The 19,746-nt window shown below is 38.9% G+C and overlaps 1 protein-coding gene across 1 annotated transcript in view; it reads left to right on the top strand.

Moving 5' to 3' along the window:
- MACROD2 (mono-ADP ribosylhydrolase 2) overlaps positions 1–19,746 on the top strand; it is a 1,977,737-nt gene that overhangs the window by 614,930 nt on the left and 1,343,061 nt on the right. The window contains exon 5 of the mRNA XM_067012448.1: positions 19,072–19,188. Coding sequence (XP_066868549.1) covers positions 19,072–19,188 — 117 coding nt within the window. The remainder of the gene's footprint in view (positions 1–19,071; positions 19,189–19,746) is intronic.

Here is a 19,746-nt window from a genome sequence, read left to right as displayed (position 1 = left end):
GTGGTAGGGTAGTACCGATATCAATTTCCTGACATGGAGCGTTGTAAGGTGATTATGAGGGGAGTGTCCTCGCTTTGGAGAAATACAGACTGGAACATTTAGAAGTGATAGGGCATCAGGTCGGCACTTTGTAGTAAGTTAGGTAAACGTAATAAATTGTTTTTAAAAACATGCAGTATACGGTTACACATCAACTGCTGCAATGTTTCTCAGATTCTTTTTCTCATGGTATTTAGTTTGAATCTGTGTGTCATAGTATTCAATTTTATGATTAAACAGTTTGCACAAACTCTTGGTCATATAACATTTTGAGTAGACAATTTTGGCTTTGAATAAAGAAAACATTAGAAGAATCATTTCTTCTCCTACCACTTTGTGTTTTATGACCATTAACAGGAAAGATTGATGGATGTCTGTTTTCACCAATGGATTGACTTTTTTTTTTAAAGTCTTTATTGAATTTGTTACAGTATTGCTTCTGTTTTATGTTTTATTTTCTTGGCAGAGGCATGTGGGATCTTAGCTCCCTGACCAGGGATCGAACCCACACCTCCTGCACTGGAGGTGAAGTCTTAACCACTGGACCACCAGAGAGGTCCCTGGATTGACTTTTTATTTGCTATAACTCTTCTGGGTTTCTAGGTCTAGAATAAAGATTATAGTTTCAAGATCTAACAAAGGTACTTAATTGCATATAGTATTGCTCTTTTTTTTTTTTTCCTGTTGGGCAATACATTTTTACTTTTCTAAATTCTCTTTGTTATTAAGGCGAAAGTTAGATAATTGTTGCTTTCACAAAAATCATACTAGATAAAAAAAGAAAACTATGTATTTTTCTCACACATGCGTCAAATACCAGGGTTCTGGCTCATAAATCAGGAAGAGCACAGAAAGATACAACTGGAGTCCTTCCTAGTTCCACTGTTACAGCCAAAATCCTGACATTCAGGCATATTTACAAGACCCATGTTTCAGTAAGCCCTTATGTGCTTTGAGTGGGCTCAAAAGAATGTGAAATAATTTTACATGACAACTTTTTCAGAAGGCTGCATGAGGAAAATGGCACCCTCCTTGAATAAGAAAATCATCTTGGCTTGTATAATAACCACTGCTTTCTTTCCTTTTGGTTAGGCATATAACAACTTTGCAAGATTTACTTTGGAACTTTTGTAGACTGTTATCAGCACGTTGGTTTTGAGGGGGAGATTTGCCTCACTGCTGTAGAGCTGTAATACTTGCGTCATCCTGATTTGGGACTGAGGCTGGCTCTTGACCCTTTAGATTCCCCTCTAAACCAACACCAGTGCAAGAACAGCCCTCATATTAGGGTAAATGATGAAGCTAATGGTAATTAAAGCACCCACCACCATTTAATGAGTGTCTACCATAGTTTAAGTGCCTTACATTCTTGATCCAAGCAAATCTTCAGAAATGCCCTTAAAGATAAGAATTATTATTTCCATTTTACAAATAAGGAAACAGGCTCAAAAGGGCTAAGCAGCTCACCTAGCATTGCAAATAGTAGTGATGGATGAGAAATTTGTCCATCCTATCTAACTCTGGAACCTGTACCTTTTTCAGAAAACCTGCCCAAAGTCAGAGGGGTAACAAATGGGTACTGGGCTGGGTGAGAGGAAAGTATAGAAAGAGAGCATTTGGATTTCAACTAGACGGCAGATTCTGCTGAGTGCAATAGAGTGGGGAAGCGCTGACAAATTCTCTGATATGAGGGCAAACAACTTTGCTAGCTATCCTAATTATGACGTGTAATTCTGATGCCATTTTGTTAAAGGCTCTGCTTCTTTAAATTTCTGTCCACAACGCTCAGTGGTACCTGGAAAATGGTAGGTGCCTGTGAAGTCTTCATCAAATAAAAAAGTGAATAAATGAAGTAATAGAAGAGTAACTTATATAACAGCACCTCACTACTCTTAGTGACCAGAATTAAATAATTAAATAGTTTGAAAAGTTAAGGGTGGGGGATTACCAGTTAAGATTTCAAGAGAAGTTTAATTTTTTTTTTTTTTTTTTTTTTTTAACTGCAGTCTGGATGAAGGGGCCTGGGGAGGTAGAAAGGTTTACAGAGAATTAGGAACAATTTTTTAAAAGGATGCTAAGCTCTGATCTAATGAATTACATTTTTAGGCATTCCTTTAATAAAGAAATAGACATATACAAGTAGTGATTATCTTCTTTCTTCTTTACTCTTTTCAAATTAGTTGTATGTTTTCTTTCTTCGTAGTTGGAAATGCCTAGTTCCCACAGATATTATGCCTGCTGATTTTATATTACTTAAGTCTCATTTTTTTTTCTTTAATTGTTAAGCCATTCTTACCTAATTTCAATCATAATGGAATCATTTTCACGCTCCTAAAGTAGTTTATTGGAGTTTCCCCCCCCAAGCCATCTTTCCTAGCATAATTAACTTACATAAATCCACCCTTTGAGTTTTGTTTTCTCCCACAGCCTTAGAGCCTGGTCATCAAATTCTCTTGGACATTTTTATCATCCCATTCAAAGCCACTTCCATTTACATTTTCCGTGGCTTATGAGGTATCATGCACTCCATATGAATTTGGAAGCACTATATTCTTCTGCCTTCTGGGAAGATTTTTTTCAACAGTTCCAATATTCATTGTCAGCAGAAACTATCAAGATTGTCATTAAACTATTTGCTAAAAGGAGATATGCCTTCTTAAATGTCCTTTATTAAAAACCTAGATTCCTTTTCTACAGGACCAGAATTAAAGCAGACCATGAACACAGTCCACAAGGTATGGTTTCATGGCTCTGTCAAGATCTCAGCTTTCTGCTTTCCCCATGGAGAGTTAGAAACCAAATATGCACTGGCTTGATTGGTGAAGCAATGATGTCCTAAACTGTATCCACATTAATTTCTGGTTTCACAGAACTTACAACAGGTTAAGCCCCCAAATGATAACTTTCTCCAGATTCTAGGATGTATATGAATTCTTTATTACCTAGCAAGTAAATACTGTAGCATAAAAATAATCAGTATTTTCTCTAAACAGATCATATTTCTGAATTAATTTCTGAAAACATTCTTAGCAGGACAGTTTATGGAGAGTTGGGGCCTTCTGGTGTCCCTTGACCTTTGACTCCTGTGCAGCAGAGCAAATTGCCCTCCCCATTCCTCATTTACCTTCCACAGGACTGAGTCACTGAAGAATATTTTTAAATCTTGTGTTCCCAGAATTTGTTACATTTGTAAATTTAATTACATGTAAAATTTTTTAAAATAATATTTTTTAAAAGAAAAATACTGCACGCAAATGGTACAGTCAAGTCCAAACACTATATAATTTATATCTTTACCATTTGACTTCTGAGTCTTTTTTTGCAATATTTCAGTTCCGGAGATTTCATGTGATATACCTGATACTAATTACTCAAGTGTCATGCAGATGGCAGAGGGATAAAATGTTTTCCTAGAGGGCTCTTTAAAAATCGTAGCTTCAGAGGCAGGGTTGCTCTTGTTTCATCCTGACAGGGATAGCAGATTTAATAGGTTCCCCGGAGCTTTTAATCACATTATAACTCTTTCTGTGATGGTCAGTTTGGGGTCCACATTATGTGACCTGACTTTCAACTTGTTTGAACTGCTGTCATGCTGCCCAGGAATTGAGGGCTACTGGATAGTTCTGTTGTTTTCCAATTGGGAAGACAACAATTGCGCATGAAAACTTCTGACAAGGTCCAGAATTGTGCTCTTTAAAGCCAAACTGAGTCAGACTGATAACCTGGAAACATCTTTACCTGCTTAAAGTAATGGGGCTGGAATGCCTTATCATAACATAAATCTGTATGGCTTTGCTCTACAGTAACAGTGTATTATCTTTCTGTCGCCATCATTCATTCCCTGAGGTTGAAACTGTTATCACGGTGTTCCCTTCTCATTAGCTTGTGTTGCTTGTCGGCACTCCTGCAGAAAGCACAATGTCTTCTAAATGCTCTCCCCAGACCTAGTGTGTGGTACTTAAATTAAGGAAGCTTAGACAAGTCTGAAAGGAACTGAAGTATTGCATCCAGCCCTGCCGATCCACTGATTAAAATGCTTGCCAAGATTTACATTATGCACAGCTTCCTTATTTTGGCTGTAAATTTCACTGCAAATTTTTTCAGTATAAGAAAGTTTGTACTTTTTATTTCATAAGCCCACATAATAAACACAGCTTTCTTCAAAGCCGTCTGAGGTGTTGGATGCGTGTGCTGTGTTAAATATAGGGCCCCTTTGTGGGGGAAGGCCCATGTGGCTCATTTTAACTTCTCCCACAAGCATTTTAGATGGGGCAAAATGGTTCCGCTGGTGAAAAGGAAAATAGCCATTTTGATGAGCTGCAGGATTATCCCAGCCATGGCTTTATCCTCTCTGAAGTCTCTTTTCTGTGAACTTGAAGAATGAACAGAACCTGCTTTATCAGCACGGAGAGACCTATTTACTCCTCCCACGTGGCCTTCACCGCTTGAGCTGCCCGTTTTTTGATTTTTAATGGGTGAGTTTATGAAGTAAAAGGTCTCACCAAACAGACCCTTCTCTAGCAGGAAAAAAAAATTGTGTCATTTTCTTCACATTCAGCTGCCATTCTGGGGAGACACCCCCAGTGTGTCCATCAAGGAACAAATAGTTTTAGAAGGAGTTTATCTAGAAGAGGCCGTAAAACAAGGGCTTTGGACCTGGTGACCGGGCCTGGACTTGAAAAAGGGGAAGGAAACTGAAAGTTTTGCTCCATTGACTTCTGGAAATGTATTTCCCCTTATAGTACCCTTGCAGGAGGAGGGCGTCTTTGAGGATCTGCAGATGGGGGGCTCAATTGACATTCAAATAACCTAGGCCTAAGACGTGGGGACTGAATGGCCACTGCAGGTCTGATAGCATCAGGGCCCTCCTGTAGATTCCATGGGAAAATTCCTACTTTCATTTCCAAAGAAATAGTTCTGAAATTCTTTCTTTTTTCCTAAGTAGAAATAGTCCCTGGCAAAATCTGATCTCTATTTATTTAGAAATACTTTAGATGAATGCATGGAAATGCAACTTTAGTTATAGAAATCACATATGACAAAAGCACTATTCATTCTGCTCTCTTATCAGTTTAGGTTAAATACTGTTTTTTAATGCTAAGATTTAATTTGCTATATGGTGCTCTTTTTGCTCTTTGAGAACTTTTTACTAACATTTCTATGAGAGTTTAGAATTTTTAAGGCAAGGTCTTCATCCATGTAGGTACATATGTTGAATTTTTTTTACTGAAAAGAAATTAGGAAATTTTATCAAATTTATGAACTACTATAAGCTCCACTGGGTAGATTTTTCCAATTAAAAAAACTGTCAAGTTATGAAATACAGGAAAAAAATAGCCTTTTGCTAAAAGTTAGACAATTCTTTTTTTTTTTAATCAGAAAAATAAAACGCCAGAAAGAAAGTATAATTTTATTGCATGGCAGAATTATCAAAATGTTTTTTAGCTCTAAGTTTTTTCTTCCCATAAGATTGTTCCTCAGAGTTCCTTCTGAAAATAATAACGCAAGAAGAGAAGTCAATGTTTGGATTGGGGCAGTAAATGCCATCTTCATATGTGCACTTTTGAGAAACGGGCTGCCTTCTGGGACCTACAGATATCCTGAGTCATTAGTCCTTTTAAAACTATGGAAAGTAAAGTGAGTGGCTGTTTTACCCAAACAAAGATTCTCTCTTGTGTGTGTCAGGATTTTATGTTTCCACAAATACATTTATGCAGACAGGCTTTTATCATTTTCCTCTGGACATCCTGGGGAAAGTTCACAGAGATTTCTTTTTCTCTCATGCAGATTTTTAATCCTTTTTCACCTCACCTAAATCCATTAGCACTTCCTGGAGCAGATGGGGGTATGAGCCACAAAATGACATATTTACTTTTTTGTGGGAAGAAAATGAGGAGAAGAGATTCTATAACACGATTAAAGTTTAAAAGCTAAATTCCTTTGGGAAAGATTACCTTTCTCCCTGGCTCTCATTTTCTGATAAAACAAATGAGGTTGTCTCCAAGGCACCTGTTAATATTGACCTACCTCATCATCCCTACTTCTGAACTTATGTCCCCAGCTACTGGGAATTTTCTGATAGAAGAGGAAGTATTTAAGTCGACTCATTTCTTATTTCTTGGAAGGAGAGAGGTCTCCCTCCCCCGTGTTTCTGCTTGACCTGCTCTCTATTAAGAAGACTTCTACAGAAACAAGGACACAATCTATGCCTTTAACCCAGGCAAAGCCACTCTCTAGAAGCAGGTCTATTACAGCTGCTCAGAGAATACAGTTGTCATTTCTTCTTTACTTTAGGTCAACATTTCCATTAATGCTTAGACGCTATTAATATCAGATTTGAAGATTATTTTGAGGACTTATTCTTTCAAGGGATATAGTGTTAGGACCTGCCTTTTCACATTTCCTTGAGAAGAGTCTCTGCTTGGTGGAGGAATGAGGATGCCCTTGAATAAAAACTGAGTTGCATATTTTTTCTTCTCAAGCAAACTTACCAAATTTAAAAAAAAAGTGTTACTGAGCTGTTGAGGCACCAGCTAATACGTTCTCTGCCTGAAAATCCCTGTCATCTCTGATGGCAAAGTCCGAGTGTCTCTGTGGACTTCCAGAGAAATATGATCCTCATTGTCTTCTCTGGGTCCTTTAGTAGCATTTACCTTGAGTAAATCCAGCCTTATTGCTGATGGAAATATCCCTCCCTGGTGAGAACTGATGAAATATAAGCTATCCTAAGGTCAACTGGCTGCCAGACTGGCACATTCTAGATTCCCCTCACTGCCCTTCCTTCTTTAGTCTGGTCAATACTGCCCTAGCCCCTCCAGTGAAATGTCAGGAGTTTTACCAACTCTTGTTCCCTTTCCAATGTTTTGTCAGCTCTGAATTTCCTAGTAATTAATACTTCTCTAATGGTCAAAGAGAAGGTCCTCATCCAGAATCTCCAGGAACAACCTTCAAGGAAGTTAAAATAGATGCCTCCCACTCTCAAAAATGGAATTAGGCTTCAAGTTACAGAAACCCCATCCCCCACCCCAGATACTAGCTTACACGAGACATATGCATTAGCAGAAACTGTTTTCTCTCCTCAGATGAGAAGTAGTTCAGGACTAATGTGACATCTCCACAGAGGCCATCAGAGGGTCAGGAACCTACCAGCTCTTTCTACCATACCAGGATGTGCTCGTGCCCACTCTGATGGCTACTGAAGTCTGACCCAGGTTCAGTCTCATGCAGGAAGGTGGACGAGAGGGAAAGCCAGATAATCGCCATCATCATCATCACCATCTTTGTGATAATAGCATAAAAAGATCTGTGAGAGTGAGCCGTCTGTAATGAGCTTTCCTAGAAGCCCACACAATGACTTCTCCTTCCATCTAAATTGGTCACACATATCTTTTTCATCTTTGAAAGAGCTGATGGCAAATTATAGATTTTAGTTGGTCATATAGCTACCCCAGTCAATAGAGGGATTCTGTTAGTAGGGAAAATGAAAACTCATAGTGTGTAAGCAATCAGTAATCCACGTCAAAATGACATTTTCTTGATCAAGAATTTTTTTTTAAGAGATGGCATGGATACGTGGAAGGAATACTGAGTTAGGTCATAAAATAATTTCTTTACCATGAAATTAGCATCAACTAAATATATCTTTATCATAATCTGAGTAAGATTTTAATCAACTGGCTTAACTTACTCTCAAAAAAAAAAAAATGGGGAGGTCTATTGTAACTATTTCTGAGAAATATTCTCTTATCCTCACTTGGGAATTCAGGTTCTACAGGAGAAACAAAAATCACTGTTCCTTGGGTATCTGCACAATTAGTTAGGTCTTAGATTCTAGGAGATTAGAAGTGTCTCCTGACTTTTAAAGATCAGTCACTAAACTTTTGGATTAGAGATGAAGACAGTTAGGTGTGTGACCCATAGGTAAAAATTGCTCCAGGTTCCTGGGCTGAGAAATGTGTAAATGTTTATTCTATGACATTTACCATTTTCTCCTGGGATCACAGTCCAAGTCTCATCGTTAAATTGACTGGAAAGATCAGGAGGTTCATAACAGAAGTTAATTTTTAAGTCAGCCCAAGGCTGTTTCAAATCACTGAATTCCTCGTATCTGTGAAGCTTCAAGATGTGGATCTTCTTGTTGTTGCATTGTATTTTCTCACAGATATTTCTTCTCCTCCCTAAAGGGGACACTGATGCTATTCAGTACCTGACACATAAATCTTTCATGCAGGCTACAGGTAACCTCTAATGTAATCAGCTTTTCACCTGATTACTTCAACTATATTGTTTTTCTTTCCCAAGAGTTTAGGGCAGCTATTTAACCTTATTCCTTTGGGTCTTCCCTTGAGAGTAGATTGTTATTTTGTATTTTTCCTGATGATAATGGTTAAGTATATCAGTTAGCTTTCTGTGTAACAAACTACCCCCAAAGTTTAGTAGCTTAAAACAACAACTATTCATATAACTCATAATTCTACTGGGTTCACCGTAAGCTGGGCAGTTCTTCTCATCTTAGCAGGGCTCACTCATGGGTTTGTAGTCGGTTCCCAGGAAAGTTAGTGCTGCCTAGTCTAGGGTGGCCTCAGTTTGTTTCTGTTCCAGGTGGCTTCTTATTTTTCACCAGGCTGGCCTGGGAGCTGAGCAGGGTTCCAAGTTAGCAGAAGCGTGAAAGGCTTCTTGAGACGTAGGAATGGAACTGGCACAGATTCACTTCTGTCTTATTCTACTGTCCAAAGCAAGAAATAAGGTCAACCTAGATTTAAGGTCAACCTAGATTCCATCTCATGATGGGAGAAGCTGTAGAGTCACACTGCCAAGGGCATGAATACAAAGGTGGTACTAGTTGCTCTGATTCTCTTTGCATCAATTGCTGTGGTAGAAAGATCTACCACACTAAGATTCCTTAAGCGCTTATGCAGGCTAAGCTAAGCACTGTACAAATGTCACTTCATTCAATTCTCATAAGACCCCTACAAGGTAGGTACTAATATTATACCCATTATATAGATGCAGGAACATCTAAGTGATAGCAACTGGCAGTTTGGTTCCGGAGCACTCTTAATCCCCACCTCTGTTGACTCCAAGTTTTTTAAATTGTCCACCTCTTTCAATACAAATTTATTGAGTGTGCACCTAGATGTATATGTGTCTTTATTTATAAATTATATACAAGTACTATTGTCCATCTATATGTTAAATATTAGTACATTTGAACTCCATTCTTATCTGTTTAGATAAAATTTATGACTATCAATAAATGTTTGAATATATTCTTCCATTCCCTGTATGGACATCTTGTGACCTTACTTTGGAGGCCATGCACCTAGGACCTCTTCATGCCCAAGGCATTTCATGATCATCATATTATCTTTGAGTGAAGCAGTGTTTAATCAAAATCCTACTTGGTACTGGATTTTCAGTTCTAGTTGATATTGTTGGCTCTAAGTGCAAACTGTTATGCAGTGAACACTCAGATAACTCACCATAGACCAAACGACTCACCACTCTCGGGAGCTCTGTTAAGAAAGCAAGATAGTATGGAGGAATGATTCTCAAAGTTCTCAGCTGGCTGTGTGCATCTATATTACCTGTGGAAAATATTAAATGGAGGTTCTAGGTCTCACTGCTAGAGACTGATTCCATGGATTTGGGGTCGGGTCTAGGAATCTTTTTTTTTCGGTATGCGGGCCTCTCACTGTTGTGGCCTCTCCCATTGCGGAGCACAGGCTCCGGATGCGCAGGCTGAGTGGCCATGGCTCACGGGCCCAGCCGCTCCGTGGCATGTGGGATCTTCCCGGACTGGGGCACGAACCCTTGTCCCCTGCATCGGCAGGCGGACTCTCAACCACTGCTCCACCAGGGAAGCCCTAGGAATCTATATTTTTCTCAGACTCCCCAGGTGATACTGACCACACTTTGAGAGCCATAAAGCTTGAATTCATATCTGCCACAGGGAGATGATTCTGGGTGCCTATTTTTGCACTTATTGAATTATTTCAGCTATAAAATTGTAAAAGTAAAAAAGTCCCAGCCCACCTTGCAAAATTATTTTAATAATTAAATTTGTGGTGGTTCTGTCAAAGGTCTTTAGAAATGTAACACGTTAACATGTGAAATATACCCCAAAGTTTTGCCGATCTATTAAAAGACATATTCTCCATACTAAAATACTACACATATTGTCAACTACATTTTACTTTGGTTGGTGAAAACCTAGCTCTGAGCCTTTCTGTTCTAGTCACTTGGTTCCCAAGGGAAGGGACTATGGTTTATACTTCTTTGCATGAATGGTGGTAAGAGAGAGTAGGGATTAAGAACTCAGACTTTTAAATTTAGGCCAACATGGGCTCCGACCCCAGCTGCTACATAATCTTGCACTCATTCTTTAACTTCTACTTCTTTATTTGTTAGTCATTCTAGTAGATCCTACGTGTACACATTTTTATGATGATTAAATGTAACAGCATAACCAGCATGTATTGCCTACTTCCTATGTGCCAGGCCTTATTCAAAGTACCTGTCATATAATAACTCATTTCCTTACAAAACCCCTGTGATTTTGAATGAGGGTCCCCAATTTACAGATGAGAAAATCAGAACATAGGGAGCTAGAATGGCGGCACTAGGACTCAAACCTCTGCCTCCAGAATCATCTTCTTTACACTTTGCAATACCACCTCTCATGAGGTGAAAGCTTGTAAGTCACTTTGCACCCTGGAAGGCACTTGGTAAATCCTCAAAAGATGTGACGTATTATTATCATTATTGGATTCCCCTCACAGCTTCTTGAAGAATGCTGTGTACAAGGTAGTTTAATAAATTCATGTTGATTTGATTTAGAAAGAACTCTGTTGTATCCTCTTGAGCTTCTAAGGGATATGTTCAATGAGAGAGCCTCTTATTTTCAGGCTAATATGATTTGTGTGGCAGCTGTTAGATTAAGTTACTGTCTTTTATTTACAGAAGAAGATTAAATGAATATGTGCAGATCTAAGAACTTCAGAATTCCCCTTGCTAAACACTGTTTAAAAAATTGTCTTTGTAAGACAAGGGAGAGACCTCATAGGGCCAATTTCTAAAATAACTGGATTTCACTAAATTGTGCCTTTAATATTTTTTTTTTTTTTTTTTTTTTTTTTTTTTTTTTTTTGCGGTATGCGGGCCTCTCACCGTTGTGGCCTCTCCCGCTGCGGAGCGCAGGCTCCGGACGCGCAGGCTCAGCGGCCATGGCTCACGGGCCCAGCCGCTCCGCGGCACGCGGGATCCTCCCGGAGCAGGGCACGAACCCGTGTCCCCTGCATCGGCAGGCGGACTCCCAACCACTGCGCCACCAGGGAAGCCCGCCTTTAATATTTTTTAAAACATGTATTTAGAACTCTTTCCTGGTTCTTATTTTTGCTAGCTGTTACATTCACTAGTCCACCGTATCTGATGGATTCCTATTCAGTGCTTTATGGCTTTCTTTTTCCTCCCCTATTGTCAGCATCAGTTTGTTCATTTGTGTGTAAAATGGGGAGCTTTACCTGAGGAATGCCGGAGAGGTGGCTTGGGATCCATGGGTAAAATAAGTCCTAGGTCAGAAAAATTGATGTGGTTTCATGTCCCATCTCTTTTGTCTTTATGTCAGCTATTTAAATAGTGGGATAAGACTATCCTATAAAACATTCCCAAAGTCTAAACAACAAGGTAAAATTGACAAAAGTGGAAAATAATTTCCCGCAAGCACAGCTGAAATCCATCTTTCTACCCCACCCTCAGATGGTCTAATTCTCTAGGCTATAGTGTAAGAAAACATAGCTAAGATGGCCTAATTAATAGGCTGAGGTCTTCTGAATTTAGCCTTTATTAGGTTACTGGAGGAAATATGCTGGGAATTAAAGGCCCTTGCCATAGTTAACCATCTGCCTGCAAGCATTCTGGCCTGGCTGTCAGGATGGTAAATGACAGGTGTGTCAGTACAGCAGAAAGCCTGGTCTTTGGAAGAAGCTGCAGCCAGACCCCTTGTAGTCCTGATGAAGAGCAGCCCTGTGGGTGACCTCAGTGTTCACTCCACTCCTAGCTGCCCATACCACGGTCAGTTTTGAGGCAGTCCTCAGCCTTTAGCTTCTACTAGTCTGGTTTTGATCACAAAGTAGGAGGAACAACTGTTTGAGTTAATGGGACAGGCTGGCTTTGGTTCACTGAGACCCGAGAGTCTAGCATGATAATGGGCATACAGAAGGAAATGAACATGGCCCAGATAACACGTTCCTTCTAGTACTAAAATCTGAATATTTTGCATAAAAGTTTGAAAAAATAACAATAATCAGCCTGAATGAAAATTGCCATTGTCGTATTTACAACAGATGCAAATGTATTAGTCAAGGGAAACTGCTGTCACAAACATTCCAAAATCTCAGTGGCTTTGCATAATAAAAGTGTATCTAATATTGATTCACCGTTCAGTATGGGAAGTGGGGATGGGGTGGAACTCTGCTCCACAGAATCATTTAGGGATTCAAGCACTTGCCATGTGGCTGCTGTACCGTCTCCTGGGGCACTGGAGTCTTGCCCTGGAGCCTCTGCATCCAGCCTGCAGACAGCGGCAGATCAGGCGGAGGGCGTGTGCAGGGATTTTAGGGATTGGAATAGAAGTAGTTACATCACCTTTACTCATACTCCTTTAAACAGAACACAATCTCATGACCACACATAACTAGAAGGGAGGCTAGAAAGTGCTGTCTAGCTATATGCCCAGGAAAAAAAAATAATAAATGGGCTTTGGTGACCTGTATATTTAAGGACTGTAGTTTTCTTTTTGCCTGTAGGATATATATATATATATATATATATATATATATATATATATATATGGTAGGCCAAGAGGCAAAGATAGTCTTATCTCTCTAAATTGTGTTCAACTTTCAGACTTTTGATCTTGGATTTTTCTTTTTAACTGTAATTAGGTTTAGACATTTTGGGTTGGAGTGAATTCATTGTGTCAGCATGAATGTTGACTGTTGGTCCTCCATCTCCTCTCACCCTGGGGTGGGGGAGATGGAAACAGTGCTACTGTGTTGAATCTCACATCAGCCACTATTGAGCTTGCTGCCTTTTCAGCCTGACCCTAAGTGAAACTAAAGGAGCACTTTTTCCAGCAGGCTGCACCAGACTTGAGAGAAGTGGATGAATTTTCAGATTCTGTGAATTGTTAACACTTCTAATATAGAAGCTCATCATTAGATTTGTGACTATAACCTTGAGGCTGTATAATTACTTTACTTTTTAACTTCTGATTCTTTGGCTTTAAAGGAGCCTAACCACTTCTTAAGTATTTTTTTTTTTTTAAATGCTTTTCCTCTCAGATTTTGTTTTTTGTTGGTTTTTTTTTTTTTTTTTTTTTTTTTTTTTTTTTTGCGGTACGCGGGCCTCTCACTGTTGTGGCCTCTCCCGTTGCGGAGCACAGGCTCCGGACGCGCAGGCTCAGCGAACATGGCTCACGGGCCCAGCCGCTCCGCGACATGTGGGATCTTCCCGGACCGGGGCACGAACCCGCGTCCCCTGCATCGGCAGGCGGACTCTCAATCACTGCGCCACCAGGGAAGCCCTCCTCTCAGATTTAATTGAATTTAATTCAATTGTATTAAACACATACAAAATGTCAGTTACTGAGATAGCTGGGGATCTAGAAGAGAATAAGCTACCTCCTGTGCCCTCAAGGAGCTGATAGACCAAGCGAGGAGACACACATTCTGCTATTTATGTAATAGCTATAAAATAATTTATAAGTATGGAATTAGTATATAAACCAGAATATTGTGGGAACATAAAGAGACACTACTGTGTCCTATAAAGGTTGTGAATAGTTTTTTTTTGGAGAAAACATTTGAACTAGAAGTTGAAAAATGAGAAAGACCTTGCTCGCCAGAAAAGGAAAGGGGGGGCGTAGCTAGATATCCTTGGTAGAGAGTACTTTGCAGAGAAATCATGGTGTGTTTAGGGGATCATGAGGATTTAGATGTGGCCTGATCAGATGTGTGAGGAGAAAGAATGGAGTGATATGAGGTGGGGAGGGCAAATTGGAACCACATTTGTGACGGGCCTAAACGACCATAATTTGGAATTAAGGTTTTTGTAATGTGAATGTGGGGAATGGCAAATACTACTTTAGTAGGGAAGTAATAAAATCAGATTTTCATTTTAGGAAAATAAGTCTAGCAAAATAATTGATAATAGATTACAGAATTTTAAACTCTCATATTGAGTTTGTGCATATATAGTCTTTTTTTTTTGTCTTTCAAAGACATAACAATACTTTTAAGCACAGAATTGGTACTCGATATTACCACTGACGTTTTCTCTCATACATTTTTTTAACCACAAATATAGCTGTGAAATCATATGAGATCATGTTTTAACCAATCAAAAATGTGTACACTTCCAGCTTCTGTTAATGACAGCTTGTATCACACTAGCCATCCCACCAACAGTATGTACAGATTCTTGGCAAAATACAAAAGCAATAACAAAAAGTATTTACTGGCACTAGAGAGCAACTAAAAGCAGGCAATCCTCTGAAAGAAGGAAACCATACTGGGTGAAATCTACATTTAAATAGCTTTGACCCGGAGGACTGCTTCTACCCTACCTGGCACGTGGCTGATGGAGAGCTCAAACCAAAAGCAATAGGTTTATTGGCTCTAGGAATCATAGAACTGAATCAGATTTGTCAGAATGACTAGGAATTGAGATAAAGACTCCAGAACAGGGACAGTCACAGAGGGGGAACCCCCAAATCTATAAATGAATACCTCTTTAATCCTTGGCTAAGCCTTGAGCTGTGCTTGTGCAGGGAAAGACTCCATGGAGAGGAGGAAGAAAACAAAAGCTGGAAGACTGAACATACTGGGCAGAGCATTCATCATCTTCTCACTGTAGGGATATAGAATTTAGAATTTTACTCCCGCAGATTAGAGGGAGTTGCCAAACAACTTGGGATTTCCACTGAAACCCTCAAAGGTCCATGCTTTAGGAGTAAAGACCACATCCAAGGACTAAGGGAAAAACTGAAATAGACCAGCCTCAACAAAGCCTAAAACTAAGCCTCCTTATTACCTGGCAGTCATTTAACTACCTGCTGGGATAAATTTCAATGCCATTTGGAGAAAGAAAATAAAATCTAAAGCCTCCCCAACATATTCACAATGTTCATATGCCATCAGCAATTGTTAGACATGCAAAGAAAAAAGAAAATGTGACCCAGAGTCATATAAAAATCAGTCAATATAAACAGATTCATAGCTAACCTAGATATTGAAATGAGCAGATGGGGGACTTTAAAATTACTATGTGAAATCTGTTAATGCATTTACATGAAAAGATGGATATAATAGGTTAAGAGATGGGAAATTCCAGGAGTGATATGAAAACTGTAAGAAGAAGAACCGAATGAAAATCACAAGAACTGAAAAAATAAAATATCTGAAATTTTAAAAAATTCTATGGAACTAATAGTACATTTAACATAAGTCAGTAATAAAAAAGACAATAAAAATTAGCAAAAGACACGGACAGACACTTCCAAAAAGAATGTATATAAATGGCCAATAATCACTTGGCAAGATACTGAACACCATTAATCACCAGGGAAATACAAATTGAAATCACGAGATACCTCTTTACGTCTATTAGGATTGCTAAAATTAAATAGGCTGACAACACCAAAAGACTGCCAAAATTTGAACTCTCATATGTTGCTGGGGGTATATGTAAATTGGTATAATCACTTGGGAAAACTGTATGTTAGTTCTTTAAAAAGGAAAACATATACCAACCCAGCAATTTTACTCATAGGTGTTTGTCCAATGGAAATGAAAACATATGGCCAGAAAAGGATTTGTATAAATGTGAAGATTTATTCATAATAGCTAACAATATAAATACTCCAATATCCATTCACAGATGAATGGATAAAGAAAGTATGGTATATTCAACAATGGACTATTACTCAGGAATGAAATACTATATTAATACATGCAACAACACAGGTGAATCTCAAAAAATATGCTGAGCAAAAGAAGCTAGCCCCATCCTCCATCTCTTATATGAAGTTTGAGATTATATAATAGGCAAAACTTAGCTAAGGTGGCTGAAATTGGAACATGGGCTCCCTCTGGGTGGTGAGAGGGGAAATTGGATGGAAAGGATACAGAAGAAGTTTTTGGGTTGATGGAGACACTTTGTATCTTTATTGGCATCATTGCTACATGAGTATATACATTTGTTAAAACTCATCAAAACTGCACGTAAAATCTGTGCATTTGATTGCATGTACATTATAACTCATAGACAGAATTGATGGGAATTAAAAAGTAATGTAGTATAGTGGTTCCACATGCCACATGCAAGAATTGAGGTGAGGCTGCCTGGATTCAAGCCCCAGAGTCAGTGAGCTATGGCAGTTAAGAGTATGGATGCTCCATTAGACAGGCCCGGGGTTTTGAAATCACATTGCCAATATTTTGTGAATGTAAGCAAGTTACTAAACTCTTCTAAGCTCCTGTAAGATGGAGATTATAAAATTAGTGTGTACCTTTTACGGTTGTCCTCAGTATAGTGCCTGGCACATGGATGCACTCAGTACATTTAAGCTGTAGTCATTATTATTAAATAACGTCAGCTGGACTTTCATTGCCCTAATGCAGTCGTGAATGCTGGTATAACCATGAAGATTTTGAAAATCAGATACTTACAAACTGCATTAGGCTGCAATCTAAATAATGCAGACAATATTTAACAGCATATGATTAAGTATGCTATCAAATCCTATTTTAGTTATCCATTTCAAACTAATGATCTCTTTGCTAAGAAAAAAATATTCACTTTAAAATACTCTTCTTGCTGCTCTTGTAAAAAAATTTAAACATAGAGAAATTAGGACCTAATTTTTATTCTTAACAGTTTCACCTTCTGTTTCCCATCCTATACTCACTTCTTATGTTTTGGTGCCTATCTTTCCAGTACACATACATGTATATGTGTGTAAGTGTGTATGTGTATAACTGTAAACAAAATTGTGACTCTACATAAAAATTATATATAATATATATACATATATATTACATATATTTTAAACCTGGCATTTCACTTAGAAATCTTTTCATATTTAATACTGACTCTATTTACATATAAAATTGGCCTGTTCTTTTTAACAACTACATAATAGTTCACAAAGTAAAATTGCTATGTGAAAGAGTGAACAAAGTGTATCAACCATTTTTGTAAGAGAAAAATTATATGTGTGAGTGTGTGTGTGTATAACCAGTGAAAGAGTGAACATCAGAATGTTGACGAATTCTCTAGGTGGGAGGGCAAATGGTAGTTTTCATATTCTTCTTGCTTCTCTATATTTTTCATGTTTATATAAGAAAAATAGTTACTTTAAAATTTACACAAAACTTTCATCTAAGGAGTTTAAGATAATAATTACCATCAGTGGGGCACATAACATTGTATTAAACACTTTGCTGGTGCTTCTCAGGCATTATACTATTCAGATTCCATGCATAACCCTGTTAGTAAAGCCATTATTGACACTAATTTCTAAGGAAACTGGGGCTTGAGCAGCGTATGGCTGGTAAAGGTAGAGTCTGGATTTCAACCTAGGTTTTTGGAAATACTGTAGTCTAGAGTAGTCTGGAATGAATTCATTTTGTTGTGAGGGTCTTTGAGGCCCAGGTTTATTCTCAAATTTTACAGGTATGCAAATGGTGATGTAGTAAAGCCCAGATGAACTTGTTTCCCTAGGAAACTTGTTCAGCCAAAAGTGATGTTTCCACGCCAGCTGATGGTAGCAGAGGCCATTTAGACAGGTTACATGTCCCTCAGTGACAACTTCCCACTCATTATCCAGCTTTCTCACAAAATTAATAATAATAATAATAATAAAACAGTGATCAATTACATGGTGTATGGACTGTGGAGGGGGGGAGGTCTTCAGACCACTAATATCTCGGTCTGTTTTCACAGCCCAGATTACTCTTACTCTCTCTTTCTGTCTTCTAACCCTTTGTTTCAGAGTCTTGCATTTCTTCTGTGTCCAAGGGCTCATTCATTAACTACTAAATTATGTGCATATGGTCTTGTAGCCCTCCAGCTGTGTGCTCGCTTCCAATCTAGTCAAATAAAGTTTTAATTTCCAGTGGCATCAGGTGTGCATCTTCAAAAGATGATTCTCACCGTGAGGTGCAGACATGAGGTAGGGGCAGGGATGAGAGCCAGAGGGCTGATGAGACCCTGTTTTGGGGAGAGGCAGAGCCTGCTCGGTTAGCAGAGCTGGAACAGGAGCGGTGGAGGTTCTGTCTTCATCCATGTCAAGTGAGTGAGGGGTGGTCGTCCTTCCGGGTGTTTTTCAAGACCTAAGCTAACCTCACCCCTCATCGAGCCCCCGGTCAGATACCCTGCAGACACCTACTGCATTTGTGTCGTGCCGCTGAGGGCGGAGGAACTTAGAGGTCTGGTTCTTACTTTGACAACTTCACTCTCAGTTTTGCAGTGACTGCAGATTGTTCTAGAGCGCCTTTCTCACTTGCTTCTCGACGTTTCTTTCTTCTATAATCTGTGGTGTGTCAGAGGCAACATTTACGTTCTACGTCCACCTCGGACGTAGAATTGTTAGCATTTCTTCCCAATTCTGCCTTAGGAGACGTGGAGTTGATAGCTTGAAATAGACATGGTGGAAATATTTACCCAATTCAAGTGGGAAAAGGCTACATAATCAGGACTCCCCCACCTCTAAAGAACGTGTTGTTTAACATTTAGCTGCACACTGTTTCTGTAACCCTTCCCCTCCTGCTCACCACACAAACCAAAGGGAGAGAGAGAGAAAGAGAGAAGGAAACCATGTTTAAGGGATTGAATACCATGGATTTTCTTCCATGGGATAATGTTGATTTCTAAAAGGAAAAACTTGAGTTCCTTTTCTTTCCCTATCCCAAGTTTTGCATTTATTTCCAAAAGGCCAAATATGGGCTAACTTTTTTCTCTCTCCTCCAGTGGATGGCTGTATTCACAGAGCAGCAGGCCCCTGTTTGCTCGCTGAATGTCGTAACCTGAACGGCTGTGAAACTGGACATGCAAAAATCACGTGTGGCTATGACCTGCCTGCAAAATGTGAGTACAGCTCTTTTGAACACTTTCAAAATCAGATGAGCACTCTTACCTTGTTTTAGTCCTCGAGTAGGTAACTGGAAGAGGAAGTGGTAGCAGTGGTATTTAATTATATGTGCTTTTATTCAGATTTTGTACATGGCAATGAAATGTGTTTTCCAAATACGTCTCCAAATATACAAATGCGCGATGTTTAATTGTAGGTGATTTTTGCTCGGATTTTTGACAGAGGGTCTCTGAAACAGAGCAATAAAAATATGAGCAAAATATACCTTATAGTATTTAAGTGCCGTGGAGTGACAGCTTCTAGTATTGATGCCAATTTCTTATTCCTTGTTCAGGTTTCTTGATTGTAGTTGTGTTTAGAGCAAAGGAGATCAAAGTGATGTATTGTGTTTTCAGCTGCCATGTAAAGGCTGATTGGCAATTACAGCCGAGGCATCTGTCACACTTGGCTTTCAGGAAAAGGCATTGGAATGTGGTTGTCAGAGTGAGAATGTATTTGCTCTTTGAATGTGGTATGGTCAAATTTTCCATTATATTTGAATGGAGAGAAGTATT

The sequence above is a fragment of the Kogia breviceps genome, chromosome 14 (genome assembly GCF_026419965.1).
Source record: "Kogia breviceps isolate mKogBre1 chromosome 14, mKogBre1 haplotype 1, whole genome shotgun sequence".
Taxonomy (NCBI): Eukaryota; Metazoa; Chordata; class Mammalia; order Artiodactyla; family Physeteridae; genus Kogia; species Kogia breviceps.
The sequence above is the reverse complement of the archived record's forward strand: the minus strand, read 5'-3'. Positions and strand labels throughout refer to the sequence as shown.